General features: G+C 36.8%; 2 protein-coding genes across 3 annotated transcripts; both read right to left on the bottom strand.

The window, feature by feature from the left end:
* Nucleotides 1-216: 216 nt before the first annotated feature.
* On the bottom strand, nucleotides 217-7,222 carry LOC107851247 (ABC transporter B family member 11-like). Its single transcript, XM_016696199.2, is given in 11 exon segments — nucleotides 217-271; nucleotides 2,213-2,628; nucleotides 2,631-2,739; nucleotides 3,534-3,827; nucleotides 3,922-4,185; nucleotides 4,279-4,545; nucleotides 4,628-5,433; nucleotides 5,581-5,858; nucleotides 5,948-6,469; nucleotides 6,676-6,917; nucleotides 6,971-7,222. Coding segments are annotated over 10 exon segments (3,300 nt in total). The 3' UTR covers nucleotides 217-271; nucleotides 2,213-2,362.
* Nucleotides 7,223-10,802: 3,580 nt separating this feature from the next.
* Nucleotides 10,803-18,081, bottom strand: LOC107851246 (ABC transporter B family member 11). Of its 2 annotated transcripts, XM_016696196.2 has the most exons (13): nucleotides 18,001-18,081; nucleotides 17,006-17,334; nucleotides 16,452-16,506; nucleotides 16,199-16,374; nucleotides 15,884-16,105; nucleotides 15,557-15,795; nucleotides 14,801-15,326; nucleotides 14,417-14,690; nucleotides 13,430-14,304; nucleotides 13,067-13,333; nucleotides 12,711-12,974; nucleotides 12,322-12,615; nucleotides 10,803-11,458 (listed from the first exon to the last, which is right to left on the bottom strand). In XM_016696196.2, exons 2-13 carry the CDS (start codon nucleotides 17,318-17,320, stop codon nucleotides 11,111-11,113), a joined length of 3,855 nt encoding a protein of 1,284 aa, XP_016551682.1. In that variant the 5' UTR covers nucleotides 17,321-17,334; nucleotides 18,001-18,081; the 3' UTR covers nucleotides 10,803-11,110. The 2 variants fall into 2 exon arrangements, with proteins under 2 accessions (XP_016551682.1, XP_047257275.1); XM_047401319.1 differs by lacking the exons at nucleotides 10,803-11,458; nucleotides 18,001-18,081 and having other exon boundaries at nucleotides 12,376-12,615; nucleotides 12,716-12,974; nucleotides 17,006-17,533.
* Between the last annotated feature and the right edge of the window lie 2,737 nt (nucleotides 18,082-20,818).

Genomic DNA, 20,818 nt, shown 5'->3' with positions numbered 1-20,818 from the left:
GGCTTTCGATAATGACACCAGTGCTCGTCCCCTGATCAAAAAATCCAATATCTTGTCTATATACAGTTTTCAGGTATAAATATCTGATTCGAGCAGCCAGCCTTTCGCCTGTGACCGTCCAGCAAGCAACCTCTGGAAAAATGCTAATATGAGTACTAAGTTTAACAATGCCATGGGAACAGAAGAAGGAATATCATCATGGCAAAGTATACGTACGGGTAAATGTAGCAAGACCTGATCCAAGAGCCAGATATATGAATTTAAGGGCTACCTGAAAAAAAAAAGGATAGGAAAGCGAGCATTAAAATGTCGTTCACTATGCCAATTCATCAGAACATCTGCAGAACAATCTAAGTAGTGGATAATGTAACTTTCATGAAGGAGGACGGGTTGATACGGGCGTTTTGATGTGAGGGTTGACAGACTTCTAAGCTAGCAAGCTTTGGAAGACAGATGCACATAACACCTTAAGCAAATCAAATATCAGAAGGGGAAAGGAAAGTGACGTGATATATAAGTCGAAATACAAATATTCATGCTAGAAGCACTTTCGGGCTCAAAGTGGTGTTGCCAAGGGACAAATCCGAGAGGTCTCCTTACATGTCATGGACTTAGATGTCACTAATATGGTATCTGTTGGTTTTTTAAAAGAAAGATGGGCCAGCGAAAAGGGGTTAAAATGTCTCTCAAAGGATTGAATAACTTTCAATAGCTTTCAATAATTTTCTTAAATTTAGGAGGGCTTTAAATAGCCAAATTACAATAACAAACTGCATGATTTAAAATTAAAAAAAAACTAAACTATCTCAACAACTGAACAACCTAATTTTAAAATTCAAAATTCAAATTCATCCTAAATCAAATAATTTATTTTCCTAAAAACAACTACAGTAACTAAATGCAAAACTTAATACTCCTCCTTTGCTTTAGTTGCTGCAATTTAAAAAACTGCTCCTCCTCAATTTTTGCTGGCAGTGAATGCTGAATTTTTTTAATTTTTTTTGAACTTGAACTTTTTCTTTTTGATATTGATCTTTCTCTTCTTTCTATTTCTTCTTTTGATTCTTTGCCAAAAACCCATCAACAATCTTGTTTTGTTTGAAGGTATTTTCATAAGCTTTGTAAAATATTGTAAGGATTTTTGATTCATCAAAACATAAGGATGGATTTCAAGATATATTTTCTTCACAGACCAAAATTGATAGTTTTTGTCGGTGAAAATTTTTGAGGCATTCAATGAGCGATTGCTGCTTGACATCTTTTTGGTTGAAAATAACCCTATGCTTTGAAAATAAGCATGGGTTAAAAATGGGTAGTCATGACGGATTAAAAAGATAGCCCTCACGGGTTAAAAATAATATGGTAGCGCTTTGGAAGAATTCAAGATCCCGTAAGATCGATGAAGCTCTTGATACCACTGTTTTATTTTTTTTTCAAAAGAAGATGGAGCGGCAAAAAGGGGTTAAAATGACTCCCTCTGGATTGAAAGTCATTGAAAGCTTATTAAAGCTTGAAAGTCATTTCAATCCAGAGGGAGTCATTTTAACCCCTTTTCGCCGCCCCATCTTCTTTTGAAAAAAAAAAAAAAAAACAGTATCAGAGTTAGATTCACTACGATGGTTGGCCAAACCTAGGGTGTATGTGATGGCCAACAACGAGGGCAGGCTGATGAGGGAGGGTCGAGAAGATGATTGGCAAGCTTCTGAAGAAAGGGAACATATAACACCTTAGGCAAATCACTCATGGGAAATGGAAGGAAAAGTGAAGTGTTATATAAGACAGAGGAAAAGTTAACATGGCATGCGTGATTTTAGGCTTAATGTGTCACAGCCCAAGGGACGAAACTGTGAGGTCTGAAGGGTCAAATTGACCATACGTTCTGGGGGTTTGGCTGTGACTGATAGATTATCAAGAAAAGATAACCAGAATAGAATTCTATTCAAAATTCATTGTACCTTCGAAACTTCACCGGCAATCCTAATATGTTTTCTAGCAAGGGTGTTGCTAGTAAAGATGTCAATCCTAGACCAACAAATATCAATGAACAAAATCTTGAAGGTTATGTAAATATAATAACCTGTCCAACATTACGCTTCATAGTACCTTAACATATATTGCTTTATGAGAGGTAGCAGACATCCGATGAAATAATCAAGATACATGTAGCTTAGACAGAAAGTACACCACCATTATAATAGAAATGAACATGTACCACTTATTAGTTGTCTCCAATGACCTATAGATCACGGGTTCTAGTTGTGGAACCAGCTACTGATGATCACGCCCCATTGGTTTGCGACCCTTCCTGGAACTTGCGTGAATGCAGAATGCTTTGTGCGCCAGGGGGCTACCGTTTTATGTTCTACTTCATAGTGCTAGCAGATTTTGAGACTAGAGAAGCATAAACACCATCTTGTCTTTTAACCAAAGTTTCATGGTTTCCTTTCTCCACAATGACACCATCTTTGATTACAGCAATAACATCAGCGTCTTTAATTGAGGACAATCTATGAGCCACCACAACTGTTGTTCTGCCGGATCTTACTCTATGAAGTGCATCTTGAACTAATTTCTCAGACTCAGAGTCAAGTGCACTTGTGGCCTCGTCGAGTAAAAGTGTCTTTGGTTCTTCACTATAGCTCTTGCAATTGCAACTCTTTGTTTCTGTCCACCAGATAGACGTGTGCCCCATTCACCAACTAGACGGGTGGCCCTTTCACCAACTAGTGTTTCATAGCCCTGCACATTAAGGGTAAAAAGAAAGAGCAACATCCAAGTATTCAAAACACAAGAAAAAAAGGGGAATTAATGATGCACAACTTTTGTTGCAAATCGACAAAAATCGGTCGGTAATACTATTTAACGACACATTATCAATTAATTTCATAGCTAATTACCAGTGATCAAGAATGAAATGTCATAGGATATAAAATAAGTTTATGTTACATGAGGATTCTTGGTCTGTCTAGACATACTAATGTCGATTTTACGTACATGTGCAAATTCTTGAAAATGTTGAGCTTAGATGAAGAAATGAGTATTCATATAGCGGACCCTAACATGTTTGGGATTGAGCGTTGTTGTTTTTGCTGTGAAAATTCTTGAAAATACCCTCAAAGTTAGAAAAAATCCGTTACATATATGTAACTACTCAAATTGTAGCACAGGAGAGAATGCATTATGTATGCAAGATTTTGTGAAAGTACTGTCGACTTGTTATTGCAATTCGTCTTTCAAGTGGATTTGCTTTGGGACTATGACGGTCTCAAAGTGTGTATTCTTGTCCCATGATTGACATTTACTTTGTATTATTTATAATGAGAATTCATATAGCCAAACCAACTTGTATGGCACTGAGGCGTAGTTGTTGGTGTAAAGTGACACCCCTATATTAAAAAGGTGTATCCACCGTTGAATAGAGTGATTATGCAGATCAAGCCTTGTGTATGTGAACTTATGCATTTTTGGGAGGATCGAACCAGGTGCGATAACATTTTTGGAGGGTCTGAGCAACATAGTGTACAAGAGAGTACCTGTAGTAAGCCACTGATAAAGCTGTGAGCATTGGATAACTTGGCAGCAACAAATATTTCTGCCTCAGTGGCATCACTTTCTTTCCCATATGCTATGTTCGCTCAAATAGTGTCATTGAACAATATAGGCTCCTGGCTTACTAATCCCATTTGCAATCTCAACCATTTCACATTCAGCTTTTGAAATTCAATTCCATCTAATGTGACTAGGCCTGAATCCGGATCATAAAATCTTTGCAACAAGGAAATAACTGTTGATTTTCCGCTCCCATTTTCTCCCACGAGAGCAACCATCTATCATAAAAGGATACATTTATTCATCACAATTGCTGTCAAATCGCGTTATAAGACTGGAAAATGGTTCTGTGAATAATGCACTAGAATTTACCTGACCAGAGTTAATGGCAAGGCATAGATCTTTTAGGACTTGAACCTCAGGTCGACTTGGATAATTGAAACTGATATGTTGAAACTCAATGTTTCCCTTCACATTGTCTAATGTCATTCCTGAGTTATCACTCGAGTCTATCTTGGATTTCCTGTCAAGAAGAGCAAAGATAGAGGATGCACCAGTTTTGGCTTTGGTGAAGTCAGGAGCAAGGCCGATTGATCGAGAAATCGTGGTAACTGTAATGATAAGACCATAGAAAACCTGAAATTCAGAAGTAGGAAAGTTAAAATGACAGAGAAGGAACTTATAAAGAGAGACTTGACACAAGTTTTATCATTCCCTCTTGAGACTCACCCGAAGAACCTCAGCAAATGTGACCTTACCGGACTCAATCAACCTAGCAGAAGCATAAAAGCTGACGGCATAAGCATAGTACCAGCAGAACATTGAAAAACCAAAGCCTGCAGAACTCAATAGCCCTTCTTTTATTCCAGCTCTAACGGGACCTTCACATTTTCTTTCGTACAATTGCACCACCTTCTCTTCAACAGAGAAAGAAGCCACTGTTCTGATACTTCCAACTGCTTCACTAGCAACTTGACTCGCATCCTCGTATAGTTTCTACAGGAAAATCTTACTTGAATAAGCACTAATTGTCAATTTTACTTGAAATATTTTGTTTGTACAGAAATTTGGAGCTAACCTTCGCATCAGCGCCAAGAGCACTAAGTAATTTCACGTGCAGATATTCATTTAATCCAATTAGAGGTACCATAACTATCATTATGAGTGTCAATTTCCAACTTGCTTCAAGTCCAATAACTAATCCAGCTATAGCTGTTGAAGTGTTCTGCACAAGAAGATCAAGTGAGCTTCCAACTATACCTCGGACAGATGCTGCATCCGTAGATAATTGAGAGCCAATTGCAATCAAGTTTGCTTCGCTGTCGAACCAACTAATATCCATGTAAACAATCTGCTCGAAGCACATTAGGCGAATTCTCTTGATTAACTTACATCCTGCTACAGCGAAAAAGAACGTCTTCATGGATGCTGCTACTAAAGATGCCAATCCTAGACCAACAGCTATCAATGACAAAAATCTTGAATGCTTTCTGAGTTCGTGAGCTGGTTCATAGAAAGTCTTGATAGCATAAGCAAGAAGTAACCCAAAAATAGGTAATATTAGAGCATTAACCACTGCAGCTATGCAACCAAGTAATAATTCTGGAATCTCTGGTCTGCTCATTAAGGCCAAGCGACAAAACGTGTTGTCTTTATCCTTCCTCTTTACAGCTGTTGAATTAGTAAAATGACGTTTCCCAACGTCTTTCTCTGCATCACTAACTGAAATGGGCGACAAATGATGACTGCTATTCTTAGTCCTGGACGAGCCCATACAATCCAGTTCATTTGACTCTTGCTCTCCTGAATATTTGCTAAGCTCTTGCAACTGTATAAGCTGAACATATGCTCCTTCCTTGTTTCTCATTAATTCCAAGTGAGAACCTAAAAGTTTGAATGGAATAAGAAATTTGAATTTTTAAAAAGGAGGAGATTCGCCAATTGACAAACGTATATACATTTCTGTCATCATCTTAATAATCGCATTGGTTTATGAACCAGCTAACAATCTAGATTGTAGTTTTAATACACCTTTTTCGATGACCTTTCCCTCCTGAAGTACGGCTATTGTATCAGCATTCTTAACTGTGCTCAAGCGATGTGCAACTATTACTGTAGTTCGGTTGACCATGACACTATCCAATGTCTCTTGAACAATCCTTTCGGATTCTGCATCAAGAGCACTTGTAGCTTCATCTAGAAGTAGTATTTTGGGGTCCTTCAGTATAGCTCTTGCAATAGCAATTCTTTGCTTTTGTACTCCAGATAAATGACTTCCATGATCGCCAACTCTGGTGTCCAGTCCCTGAATTAGAAGGGAGAATGGACAGTTTTCTTTTTGTAAGATGTTGAGAAGAACTTGAGTTAGCTATAACTTGATCGAGAATTATAAAACTGAGGTAATTTATCAATGAACTTGGATGCATTGGCGAGTTGAACTGCTGCTTTAATTTCTTCAAGAGTTGCATCATCCTTCCCATAGGCAATATTATCCTTTATCGTCGAACTAAATAGCACAGGTTCCTGGCTAACCAGGCCGATTTTTCCCCTGATCCACCTAAACTGAAATTTTTTGATGTTTATACCATCAATCAGAACTTCACCAGCCTGTGGATCATAGAACCTCACAATTAGACTGATGACAGTCGATTTTCCACTTCCACTTCGTCCTACTAGAGCTGTCGTTGTTCCCTTAGGTATCGATACAGAGAAACCATCAAGTATGATCTCTTGTGGTCTTGCAGGATAACAGAAATGAACATTCTTAAGTTCAATGCCACCACTAATCTCAAGAAGTTTCTTTCCTTTCATATCATAAGGATCTATTACTGGCTCTCTGTTTATCGTCTGGAAAATTTTAGATGCTGCAGCTCTTCCAGCAGCAAACGCACACGAGCATAGAGTTGCGTCTCTTAAATTACTGCAATTACAAGGGGAAGAAAGAACAAAAGACCAACAATAAGTAGATATAATTCAGGAAAGTAAGGCGTAGAATATATATCAGCGTCACTAATACATGTGAATTTGGGTGTTAGATAAAGACAATCTAGTATCAGTGTAGCCTCCAGCCCGCCCTATTGGCGAGACAGACTAAATGTACAAAGAAAAAGGCAGAATGGAACCTACAGGGAAACAACCAGCGTATCTATAATGACATTCATCACATCTCCTCCAGTATAGTTGTGGTCCAAAACCATTTTTGAACCATACCATATTGCTAAAGCATAACTTGTATAGTAGAAAAAATAATAACCGCCGACATAGATCCCTGGAGCCAAATCCTGTCCCTCTTGTACACCAGAACGGTAGGCTTTGTTCAGACAACTGTGATATTGTGAAATAGCCCTTCGCCCTTGGTGAATGCACAGCTTTTGATAAAAGTTGAAAAGTGAAAAAAGTGCATTTTTCCAACTCTTCTTACAGTTCTAATTGAGCTTATTGTCTGTTCAACCACAGTTGCAGCTTCTGAATTGGCAGTCTGAGGAAGGGATGCTACTCTTGACAGAAGGACAGTCAAGACAGCAGAAGAGAAAACAAGTGGAGGAATTGAAGATAACAAGACCAACGCTAGACGCCACCCTTTAATAAAAGCTATTATTAATCCAACAACGAATGTAGCTGATACTTGGATAAATTTCCCAACCTGCAGTTTAATGTGAATGCAGTTCAGCATGCTATGTCTTCTAGATATATCAAATGGCAATGACGTAAGCAGGCCTGTCTTGCAGAAATACCTTTTTGCCGATGGCATCTTGAACGGTAAGAATATCACTAGACAGGCTTTCAATAATGACACCATTGTTCGTCTCCTGATCAAAAAATCCAATATCTTGTCTTAATACAGTTTTCAGGTATAAACATCTGATTCGAGCAGCCTGCCTTTCGCCTGTGACTGTCCAGCAAGCTAAATCTGGAAAAATGTTAATATGAGTACTAAGTTTACTTGGACGTAGAGAGAAACTACTTCAACAATGGCATGAAAAAAGAATCTGGTATATTGTCATTGCAGGTTTACATACATCCAAATGTAGCAAGACCTGAACCCAGACCCAGATATATGAATTTAACGGCTACCTGAAAAAATAGGAGAGGAAAGCAAGCATTAAAATGAAATAACAGTATGCCAATCCATCAGAAATTCTACAGAACAATAGTAGTAGATAACGTGACACTCATGACGGAGGATGGGTTGATACGGGCATTTTGATATGAGGATTGACAGGCTTTTAAGCAAGCAAGCTTTCTAGAAAGTTGCATTCAACGCCTTAGGAAAATCCAATATCAGATGGAGAAAGGAAAGTGAGATGATCTATTAGACAAAATACAAATGTTCATGGTAGAAGCATCTTTGGGCTCAATGTGGTGTTGCCAAGGGACAAATTCGTGAGATCTCCTTAAGTGTCATGGACTCAAGATGTTACAAATATGTTATCAGAGTTAGACTACTATGAAGGCGGGGAAAACCTAGGATATTATGCCCTTAAGGGTGTATGGCAAGCTTCTGAAGAAAGGGAACGTATAACACCTCAGGTAAATCACACATTGGAAATGGACCGTTATTTACGACTGAGGACAAGTGAACTTGGCACACATAATTTTGGGCTCGATGTGACACCGAGCAAAGGAAAAAATTGCGAGATCTGATGGGTCAAAGCTAAGCGACCACACGTCCCAAGGACTTGCGACAGATAGCTATCAAGAAAAGATAACTAGTATAGCATTCTATCGAAAATTCCTTGTACCTTAGAAACTTCACCTGCATTTTTTCCAAAGGAATAGATCATCTCTCCAAACAGTACACCCATCAGAGGAAGAAAAACTCCACTACCAACCGCTGTGATCGTACCAATAGCCATCAAAGCATAATCAATGGGATCAGCAAATGAAAACAACTTATAGTATGGAACTTTATCGGCAGCAGCCGCTTGCTGTTTCTCTGTCTTGTTCAATAAGGATTTTAAAAGTTTAGTTTCCTTGTTATCGATGCCTCGTCCAGTAGCATTCTTTCCTGCCATCACTACTTCAGCCTGATTCTCCAACTATCAATTTTTTACTAGCCTGTAAGCAAGACAACAAAGCAGAATTAACATGATTTTTAGTTTTTTAAAGTTTCAAACACAGTTCATATAATGCCTCAACAAATGATGCTTTTGATACACAAAGGTATACAATTCCCTACTATTGAGACATAATGCAATTAAGTTAGATTAAAAGTTCGTTCTCTCTGACGGCGTAAATACTTTTTCGATGAGATGGGGGCACACTTAAACATGGTATTAGAACAGACGAGCGTCCTACGTTCAAATCACATTGCCTCCCAAGAAAAAAAAGGATATATTTTCATGTGTTTGGTGATAGGGTCAGCCTTCGCGCACCTCAACTAAATTCACGGGCCAACTTCCACCAGCAATAGATATCAGGTAATTCTATCCACCAAGACTAGGACAGATGAGAAGAATCGCTTAGCTTATCTTCGTCTCTGCTGAGATTCTTTTCATATATACTTATCCTGACAACTATTCATTTCCTACTTTATTCTAGCAATAAATAAATTAACATTCACTAGGTAAAAGGAGAAGGATCAAACTATAAAAATAGGACAGCCTAACGCACTAACGCTCATGCTATGCATGGGGTCCGAGGAATGACCGAACTACAAGAGTTTGTTGTATGCAGTCGTGCCTTACATTTATGCAAAAAGTTGTTTCCACGACTTAAACTCGGAGGTCGCATGACAACAACTTTTAACAATTACTAGCAATAAATAAATTTAACATTCAGTAGGTAAAGGGAGAAGGATCAAACTATAAAAAATGGGCAGCCTAGTGCACTAACGCTCCTGCTATTCATGGGCGTCCGATTAAGGGCCAGATGACAAGGGTTTATTGTACGCAGTCATACCTTACATTTATGCAAAAGGTTGTTTCCACGACTTAAACTCGGAGGTCACATGACAACAACTTTTAACAATTACTAGCAATAAATAAATTAACACCCAATAGGTAAAGGGAGAAGGATCAAACTACAAAAAGGACAACCAAGTTCACTAACGCTCCTGCTATGCATGGGCGTCCGAGTAAGGGCCGAACTACAAGAGTTCATTATACGCAGCCTTACCTTGCATTTATGCAAGAACCTATGCCCACGGCTTCAACTCGTGACCTCCAAGTCACGTGACAACAACTTTAATAATTACCAGCAATAATCAACATTCAATATCAAACTATAAGAAGAATAAAAACACCAAAAAGAAACTAGGTATAAACAACAACATATCTAGTTGCTAGTGTAACTACAAATTACAATGATGAAAAGATACTGCACACAAAGGATTAAAATAGGGCTGTTAAACTTCCTATTTACTTACTTGGAACTAGTAATGGGGCATTAAAATAGGGACACAGGTAAATGAATTACAAAGTCTATTATTCATTGATTTTACAAACTGGACAAATATTTTTTTATATTTATTTTTAGTATATTAGATAAATAAAAATGAACGAATAAAACAGCACATCTTTAGGAATGTGGAGCATTAAAATAGGGATAGAGCTACTAAACTTTTTTTAATCAGTCAACTAAGCTGGGACTAGAGCTGTAATATAGGGATTAAAAACTAATTTGTAATTAACTCACGAAAATGAATTACAAGTAATAGAATGTACATTTTACTATCTAATTTTTAATTCAGTCTTGACTTAAAAATTTATTATCTAATATTTTACTAATAACTAATGAGATGGTTTTTAACATTTTAATTTAGTGTTGGAGTAAACTGGTAATCGAACTTTACACTTTGGAGCGAGATTCTTTGTTAAATGACATTTTCAAGTCTTCTTTTTAATTAAGTAGACTACAAGTTTTTTTTTTTTTTTTTGTTATCAATCTGACCGATATATAGACAGATTGATTATCGATCCGACAAATCGATTGTCAATCCGACAAATTGATTATCAATTTGACCTATATATGGATAGATTGGTTATCAATTTGACTGATCGATTATCGATCCGACCTATATGGACAGATCGATTATCAATCCGACAGATGAGAAAATAGAAGTAGTCCATTTTGCTAATTGAAAACTTGAAGAGGCTTAATAGTTAAATTTTCTCAGTCGGCTATTTTGCTAATTGGAAAATTGAAGAGGCTTAATAGCCAAATTTTCTCTCGTTTATTACTTAATAATGTAATAAATTAATATAATTTGGTATAAACAACATAGCTAAATGTAGTCCAACAGTAATATATCCAGATACAAACTGATACAATTCACTTCTTGATTTTCATTTCTTTTTAGGTTCCAATAGTTGATTTTATTAGGGTATAAGGCATAGAAACACACTTAAAATATGTCGAAATTGTCAACTACACATCTAAATTATGCGGGGGTCTATAACCCCTTTGAACTTATAAACATGTACTTCATAGTTATCTCGTGTGACGTATAGGTCACGGGTTCTAGTTGTGGAACCAGCTACTGATGATCACACCCTTATCGGTTTGCAGCCCTTCCTGGAACTTGCATGAATGCGGGATACTTTGTGCACTGGATGCCCTTTTATGTACTAGAGGACTTTGATACCAGAGAAGCATAAATGCCATGTTGTCTATTAACCAAAGTTTCATGGTTTCCTTTCTCCACAATGACACCATCTTTGATTACAACAATAACATCAGCTCCTTTAATTGTGGACAATCTATGAGCCACAACAACTGTTGTTCTGCCTGAACTTACTCTATCAAGTGCATCTTGAACTACTTTCTCAGACTCAGAGTCCAGTGCACTCGTGGCCTCGTCGAGTAGAAGTATCTTTGGACACTTCACTATAGCTCTTGCAATTGCGACTCTTTGTTTCTGTCCACCAGATAGTTGTATGCCCCTTTCACCAACTAGTGTTTCATAGCCCTGCAAATTAATGTGAAAGAAGAGAAACATCCAAAATGAAAGACAACTTCTATTGCTAAACAACAAAAATCCATCAATGATCCTTTTTAAAGTCGGATTATTAAAATATCTTGTTAGCTATGGACTATTTAACAACAGACTATCGATGAGTTTCATGGTTAATTACCAACGATCTAGAATGCAATATCATAGGACGTAAGTTTAAGTATATGTTACATGATGATTCTTGATCAGTCTTGACATATATACTTATGTCGGTCTTAAATGAAGAAGTGAGGATTCATATATAGCTGACCCCAATTGTTTGGGATTGAAGCATAGTTATAGTTGTTTTTGTTATGCGAAGTCTTGACATTACGCTCAAAATTAGAAAAACTCTTTGGACTCGTATTGGATACATACATGTAACTAATCAATGTAACATAGGAGAGAATGCATTATTTACGCAAGTACTGTCAACATGTTATTTCAATTCGTCTTGCAAGTGGAGTTGCGTTTGGCACTATGACGGTCTTAAATAGTGTAATTTCTGCCTGGATTGATATTTACTTTGTATTATTTCATATAGCCAAACCCAACATGTATGAGACTGAGGCATAGTTGGTGTCGAGTGACACCCCTTATAATAAAAGGGTGTCTCCGCTTCTGACAGAGTGATCCGGTATGTGTGAAACCTGTTTTTGTAGTCCATCTGATCAAGAAGCAGTAGGATTTTGTTCTACAATGCTATCTTGCTTGGACTCTTCAAAAATATCACTGGGTGTGTGTTGTATCCTCCAAAACTTACGTATTTTTGGATGGATCCGACATGGGTGCAACAACATTTTTGGAGGGTCTGAGCAACATAGTCTAAAAGACGGTACCTGTTGTAAGCCACTGATAAAGTTGTGAGCATTGGCTAATTCTGTAGCGGCTAATATTTCAGTTTCTGTAGCATCACTTTCTTTTCCATATGCTATATTGGCTCTGATTGTGTCATTGAACAATATAGGCTCCTGACTTACTAATCCCATTTGCTCTCTCAACCATTTCACCTTCAGCTTTTGAATTTCAATTCCATCTAATATGATTAGGCCTGAATCTGAATCGTAAAATCTTTGCAACAATGAAATAACTGTTGATTTTCCGCTCCCACTTTCTCCGACCAGAGCAACCGTCTAACATAAAAGGAAACATTTAGTATAACACAATTTTTGTCAAATCGCGTTACAAGACCGGAAAATGGTTCTGTGAATAATGCATCAGAATTTACCTCACCAGAGCTAATGGCAAGGCATAGATCTTTTATGACTTGAGCCTCAGGTCGGCTTGGATAATTGAAACTGACATGTTGAAACTCAATGTTTCCCTTCACATTGTCTAATGTTATTCCTGAGTTATCACTCGAGTCTATCTTGGATTTCTTGTCAAGAAGCGCAAAGATAGAAGATGCACCAGTTTTGGCTTTGGTAGAGTCAGGAACAAGGCCGCCTGATTGAGAAATAGCGGTAGCTGTCAAGCTAAGACCATAGAAAACCTGAAATTCAGCACTAGGAAAGTTAAAATGACAGAGAAGGAACTTATAAAGAGAGACTTGACGCACCTTTTATATTAGCTCTCGATACTTACCCGAAAAACTTCAGCAAATGTGACCTTACCGGACTCAATCAATCGAGCACCAGCATAAAAGCTAGCAGCATAGACAGCGTACAGGCAGAACATCGAAAAACCAAAGCCTGCACCACTTAATAGCCCTTCTTTTATTCCAGCTCTAACTGGACCTTCACATTTTATTTTGTACAATTGCACCACCTTCTCTTCAGCAGAGAAAGAAGCAACTGTTCTGATACTTCCAACTGCTTCATGAGCAACTTGACTCGCATCCTCGTATAACTTCTGCAGAAAATTTTACTTGCATAAGCACTAGTTGAGATTATTAAGAAAATTTTACTCGTGACATTTCATTAGTATGTACAGAAGTTTGAAGTTAACCTTAGCATCGGCGCCAAAACCACTGACGTATTTCATGTGAAGATATCCGTTTAGTCCAATTAGAGGCACCATAACTATCATTATGAGTGACAATTTCCAGCTTGCTTCAAGTCCAATAACTAATCCAGCTACAGCCGTTGACGTGTTCTGCACAAGAAGAGCGAGTGATTCTCCAACCATGCCTCGGACAGATGCTGCATCAGTAGATAGCCGAGAACCAATTGCACCAATGGAGTTCTCCTTTCTATCGAACCAACTAATCTCCATGTGAACTACTTTCTCGAAACACATTAGGCGAATTCTCTTGATTAACTTGCATCCTGCTACAGCGAAAAAGAACGTCTTCAAGGGTGTTGCTAGTAAAGTTGCCAATCCTAGACCAACAAATATCAATGACCAAAATCTTGAATGTTTTCTGAGTTCATGAGCTGGCTCATAGAAAGTCTTGATAACATTAGAAAGAAGTACCCCGAAAATAGGTAATATAAGAGCATTGACCATTGCAGCTATGCAACCAAGTAATAATTCTGGAATCTCGGGTTTGTTCAGTAAAGCCAAACGACAAAATGTGTTGTCTTTATCCTTCCTCAATACAACTGTTGAACTCGGATCACGACATACACCAACTGCTTTCTCTGCTTCAATAACTGAAACAGGCGACGAATGTTGGCTGCTATTCTCAATCCTGGACGAGCCCCTACTTGCTGATCGTGTCACGAAAATCTGCTGATCTGATTCGTCTTTAGGATTTATCATTATTTCGTCACTGTCCAGTTCATTTGAATCTTGCTCTCCTGAATATTTACTAAGCTCTTGCAACTGTATAAGCTGAACATATGCTCCTTCCTTATTTCTCATTAGTTCCAAATGAGAACCTAAAAATTTGAAGGCAATAACAAATTAGCATTCTATAATCACATTGGTTAAGCATGAACTATCTAACTATCTGGAATATGTTTGCTAGAAAAGACTGCAACTATGACACACCTTTTTCGACGATCTTTCCCTCCTGAAGTACAGCTATTGCATCTGCATTTTTTACTGTACTCAAGCGATGTGCAACAATTACTGTAGTTCGATTGATCATGACACTATCCAATGTCTCTTGAACAATCCTTTCGGATTCTGCATCAAGAGCACTTGTAGCTTCATCTAGAAGTAGAATTTTGGGGTCCTTCAGTATAGCTCTTGCAATAGCAATTCTTTGCTTTTGGCCTCCGGATAACTGACTTCCATGATCGCCAACTCTGGTGTCTAGTCCCTGAATTAGAAGGAATAATGGCCAAAAATATTTCTTGTGAGTTATTGAAAAGAACTTTAGATAGCTATAACTTGATGGAAATAAAAAATTAAACAACTCTAGAGCCTGACCTGAGGTAAGTTATCAATGAATTTGGATGCATTAGCAAGTTGAACTGCTGCTTTAATTTCATCAAGAGTTGCATCATCCTTGCCGTAGGCAATATTATCCTTTATTGTCGAACCAAATAGCACAGGTTCCTGGCTAACCAGGCCGATTTTTCCCCTGATCCACCTAAGCTGAAATTCTTTGATATTTATACCATCAATCAGAACTTCACCAGCCTGTGGATCATAGAATCTCATTATTAGACTGATCACCGTCGATTTTCCACTTCCACTTCGCCCTACTAGAGCTGTGGTTGTTCCCTTAGGTATAGACAAAGAGAAACCGTCAAATATGCTCTCTTCTGATCTTGCTGGATAACAGAAATGTATGTCCCTAAGTTCAATGTCACCACTAATGTCAAGGAGCTTCTGTCCTTTCATATCATAAGGATCTATGACCGGCTTTCTGTTTATCATCTGAAATATTTTAAACGCTGCAGCCTTTCCAGCAGCAAACGCACGCAAGCATGGAGACGCGAATCCTAAAGAACTACAATTACGAGGAGAAGGAGGAATAAAAGACCTATAATAATCAAATCAAAACCAGACAAACAAATTGAAACAGGCTTTGTATCTACGTTGATTTCTATGCCATATGTATCATTCATTTGCAACGAATATTGGGTGTTAAATAAGGAAAAGCCACTGAGTATAGCCCTCGGCCTGTCCTACGGGTGAGAGAAACTAATCATGCAAAGAACAAGGCAGATCGGAACCTACAAGGAGCCGGTCAGTGTAGCCATAATGACATTCATCACATCTCCTCCAGTATAGTTGTGGTCCAAAATCATTTTTGCGCCATACCATATTGCTAAAGCATAACTTGTATAGTAGACAAACATAAAAACACCAAAACCGAGCCCTGAAGCCAATCCCTCTTGTACTCCTGAACGGTACGCTTTGTTCAGAGAACTGTGATACTCGGAAATAGCCCTTCTCTCACCTGTATATGATGCAACCTGCACGAATGATGAAGCAACTTTGTGAATGAAAACTTTTGAAACAACTGAAATTTGAAGAAAGCGTCTTTTTTCCAACTCTTCATACAGTTCTAATTGAGCTTATTGTCTGTTCAACAACAGTTGCAGCTTCTAAATAAGTAGTCTGTGAACGGGATGCTAGTTTCGCCAGAAGGATAGTCAAGACAGCAGAAGAGATGACTAGTGGAGGAATCGAAGATAACAAGACCAACGCTAGACGCCACCCCTTAATAAAAGCTATTACTAATCCTCCAACAAATGTAGCTGATACTTGGATAAATTTTCCAACCTGCAGTTTAATGTAAATGCAGTTTATCATGCTAAGTCGTCTAGATATATCAAATGGTGATGATGTATATATAGGCATGTCTTGCAATAATACCTTTTCGCCGATGGCATCTTGAATAGTAAAAGTATCACTAGATAGGCTTTCGATAATGACACCAGTGTTAATCTCCTGATCGAAAAAACCAATATCTTGTCCTAATACAGCTTTCAGGTATAAACATCTGATTCGAGCAGCCTGCCTTTCCCCCGTGACCGTCCAGCAAGCCACGTCTGGAAATATGCTAATATGAGTACCAAGTTTTCTAGGACTTAGGAGAAACTATCATTCTTGCAGCTAAAAAACTTACGGGTAAATGTTGCAAACCCCGAGCCTAGAGCCAGATATATGAATTTAAGTGCTACCTGAAAAAAGTAGGACAGGAAAGAAAGCATTAAACTGAAAAACACTATGCCAATTCATCAGATACAGAACAATCTAAGTAGTGGATAACGCGACACTAATGACAGAGAATGGGTTGATACGGGCGTTTTGATGTGAGGATTGACAGATTTCCACAACACCTTAGGAAAATCCAATATCAGAAACGGAAAGGTAAGTGAACTGCTATATAAGATGAAATACAAATATGTTTTCTAAGCGTACAAGCTTCCGAAGAAGGGAAACATATTAACACCTTAGGTAAATCACACGTCGAAAAGGGAAGGAAAAGTGAAGTGTTATATAAGACAGAGACAAGTGAACATGGTAAGAGTAATTTTGGACTCGATGTGGCATAGCACCAGGGATGAAACTGTGAGGTCTGATGGATCAAAGCAACCACACATCCCAAGGATTTGGACTTTGACAGATAGTTTATCAAGAAAAGTTCCAGAATAGCATTCTATTAAAAATTTCTTGTACCTTAGAGACTTCGCCAACAATTTTTCCGCTATCCACTGTCATCCCGAAGGAATCAACTAACTCTCCAAACAGTACAGCCATCAGAGGAACACAAACTCCGCTACCAACAGCCGTGACCACACCAATAACCATCAATGCATGATCTATAGGATCAGCAAAAGATAACAGCTTATGATATGGTACTTCATCAGCAACAGCCACTTTCTGTTTCTCTGTCTTGTCCGATACTCGTGCACAATTCGAGCCATCTGAGGATTCAAAAACTTCATTTCCCCTGTTACCGATGCCTTGTTCAGTAGCATTCTCTTCTGCCATCACTCTACTTCAGCCTGATTTTCCAAGTATCAGTTTATTACTAGCAGAATGAACATGACTTTGAAAATGAAAAAAATAAAAGAAGTCAACTTGACTCTACAATATTTTTTCTTAAAAGTATATATCTAGCAAGAACTTGTTGAGTATAATAACAAGAAAAGAAAGATAATGAAGTCAGCCTATAATTGGAATTATTTAACTATACACCAACAACATAATACCTGGTGTACAGTGGGGTTTAGCGAGGGTGGTGTGTTATATGCAGCCTTACCCCTACCTTGAAAGGGTAGAGAGGCTGTTTCCGATAGACCTCAGCTCAAGTAAAACATATAGGAAAAAAAAAGTATGAAAAGGAAATACAGTAGAAAAGAAGCCAAGTAGGACATAATGAAAATAGAACAGTAACAACAACAAATAATACGGCAAGAAAATTTTTTGTAACTATTAGCTCATATTATAGAATGGTTGTTTCACGATTAAGAAGGGTAGCCTTGGAGTAACTGATAAAGTTGTTCAAGCCATGGACACAACATCTTGCAGAAATGCAAGGCTAGGCTGCATAGAATAAACACTGTGGTTCGGTTCTTCCACCGCACCCTATGCATAGCGAGAGCTTTAGTGGACCGGGCTGCCATTTTGGTTCACAATTAAGTCAAAGAGAAAGAACATAATTGCCTTACTAGTTTTTATGCAAAGAACTTGCTGCACTTGAAGTTGAAAATCAATCAGGAATGAGACATATATGGCAATAACAAACTTTCTTTGTATTAATAGTCTTTCAAACAGACTTCAGATATATATATAATGCCATAACAAATGATGTTTTTGAGAGACACAAATGTATTATTCCATACTGTTAAGAGACAAAATATACAAACAAACAACAACATACCCAGAGTATTTCTACAAAGTGGGGTCCGACAATGGTAAAATGCATGCAGTCTATACGACTACCTCAGATGAAGTAGAGAGACTATTTCCTATACACCTCCGGGCGCAGGACAAATAACAGTATAACAAGCAATGCCGAGACATAATATACAAACAAACAACAACATACACTGTGTATTCCCACAAAGTGGGGTCTGACGATGGTAAAATGCATGCAGTCCATACCACTACCTCAAATGAAGTAGAGAGGCTGTTTTCGATAGATCCTCGGCTCAGAACAAATAACTATATAACAAGCAATGTCGAGACATAATATATTTTAGTTAAAAGCTCTCTCTCTAACTATTTAAATTTTTTTGATGAGATGGTCACATACTGAAACATGCTTATATGTTCAAATCACACGTCCGCCTAAGAAAAAAAGAAGTACACACGAAGAAGCCAAAATGATACATCTATTATATATATGTAAAAAAATAATTTTCACCTTGTATATACAATGATGAAAAGATTCGAATGAACCCCTAGCGTGACATGATATAATTAAATTATAAGTCTCTAATAATTTAAACTTTGATAGCGCCATTATAATGCTCAAATCATCTTCAAATGACATAAAATGCTTTTAAATATTCTCCAAAATTAATTTATTACGTAGACAAATAGTCACAAAAAGTACAAATAATTCAGCTATTTAATTAAACATTTGTACTAAAAACTTTAATATTCTTAATTATATGTTTAAGCTCAAAACGTCATTTTTAGTTATACATCATAAAAATTAATGACAAAGACTAATAACAACTCTTGATGTTTTTTGATGGGACTACTTTCCCCTATTATTAGTTAAATAATAATACAATATATAATTCTATATATTTATCACTTAATAATGTAATAAATTAATATAATCTAGTATAAATATTAAATATACAATAACAACATAATATAATTTTATAAGTGGAGCTTGAAAGAAATATTCGTCGCGTAGTTACAAGAAAAATATGACAGCAAAATATCAAGATACAAAGTAAATGAATCAACAGATGTAAAACAACTTTAAAAAATAAGAAACTACGTGAACAAATAAATATAATTTATTTTTTGGACCACTTAGGCTAATTCCATGGACAAGAAGCTACAATTCAAAATTTGTATTACAAGTTTCTTATATTATGTATTATATTAATTAAAAAGGAAGTATTAAAAAAATATTTAACCACTCCATTGCTAATATTGAGGTTCTGATTACCAAATTGAGCCACAAAAAAGTTTAGGAATATTATTCCATAAATTTCCAAATAGTAACTGACAAAAAAAATTAAGAAATTAATTTTATTGATTATGTAAATCATAAGAGGAACAAAGTGGTGGAATGTTGGATAATCAGTAGTCACTAATGGTTACCCATATATATATATTTTTTATCGTATTGATTTGAGATGTAGAAATATACTTAGACTATATGCAGGAATTTTATGATCGGCGGACCTTTTTCTTTCGTATTATTTAACTCTTTCACTAGGTATCTCGTAAAGAAAATAAGTTAAAACATATTATGTGCGAATACACGCTATTCTACGTTGATGATGAAAGCTTTTTCGATCGGTTCTACCATTGTTATTCGGTTCAGTATGTTATCTCTAACTAATTTTTCAATTGATATAAAAGTTCAATCACTTCATCTACGATTATCGACTACCTTCTATGTTGATAATAGAAAATTTCTACAATTTAGCCATTGTAATTCATAATTGTCAATCATTATTATTTAATTGAACAATTGTTATTTTTAATTAATTACTCAGTAGACATTATATGAAAATACGGTTTATAATAGACTGGGGGTTGATAATAGATTTTCGAAAATTACTAAGGTAGGTCTTTGGCAAGAAAAAGTCATAAATAAATAAATAATTAAAATAAGAGATTTGCCACCATTGAAACATCATAACACCACTTGTTACATCATATAAAAATTACCTTCAAGTGGTCACATGATCCAAATAGTTTAATTAAGGACAAGTAATGGTCCCTAAATCATCAATATTTAGCTAAAAATGCAACAAATAAATAAATAAATAAAATAAAATAAAAATAGGGGACTTCCCACTATTTAAACGTCATAGTACCACTTTGTTACGTCATATGAGAGTCCCGTCAAGTGGTGATATCATAACACGTTAGATAATAATGAAAAGTCACCAACATGGGTTGTGGTGCAGCAGATGGGGCTGCTCCACCTTTAACCAGAGATCGAGGATTTGACCCTGGGTATGGAGAAAATTTTGTTGGGAGCGATACCCCCGAATGGGGCCCTACCCGGCGCGAATACGGATTAGTCGGGCTCCAAAAAATTTTAATTTTATATTATTATTTAATAATCCTATTTTATCATTTATGCAGCCTTTTTATATTAACCCTACCCCATATACTTTTCTATTTGGTTTATCCTTCATTTAGTGATGAGTGACATTATGCACCGACAGAAAATAATTCAATCTATCCAAACATTATAGGAAAACTTACGAAACATAGCCACTGTTTCTGAAAATAGGGCAAAATTAGCCTAAGTTTAAAAAATTACAATGTGTAGCCAATGTATCA

Source organism: Capsicum annuum, chromosome 12 (assembly GCF_002878395.1).
Source record: "Capsicum annuum cultivar UCD-10X-F1 chromosome 12, UCD10Xv1.1, whole genome shotgun sequence".
Taxonomy (NCBI): domain Eukaryota; kingdom Viridiplantae; phylum Streptophyta; class Magnoliopsida; order Solanales; family Solanaceae; genus Capsicum; species Capsicum annuum.
This window is presented reverse-complemented; position numbering and strand designations above follow the sequence as displayed.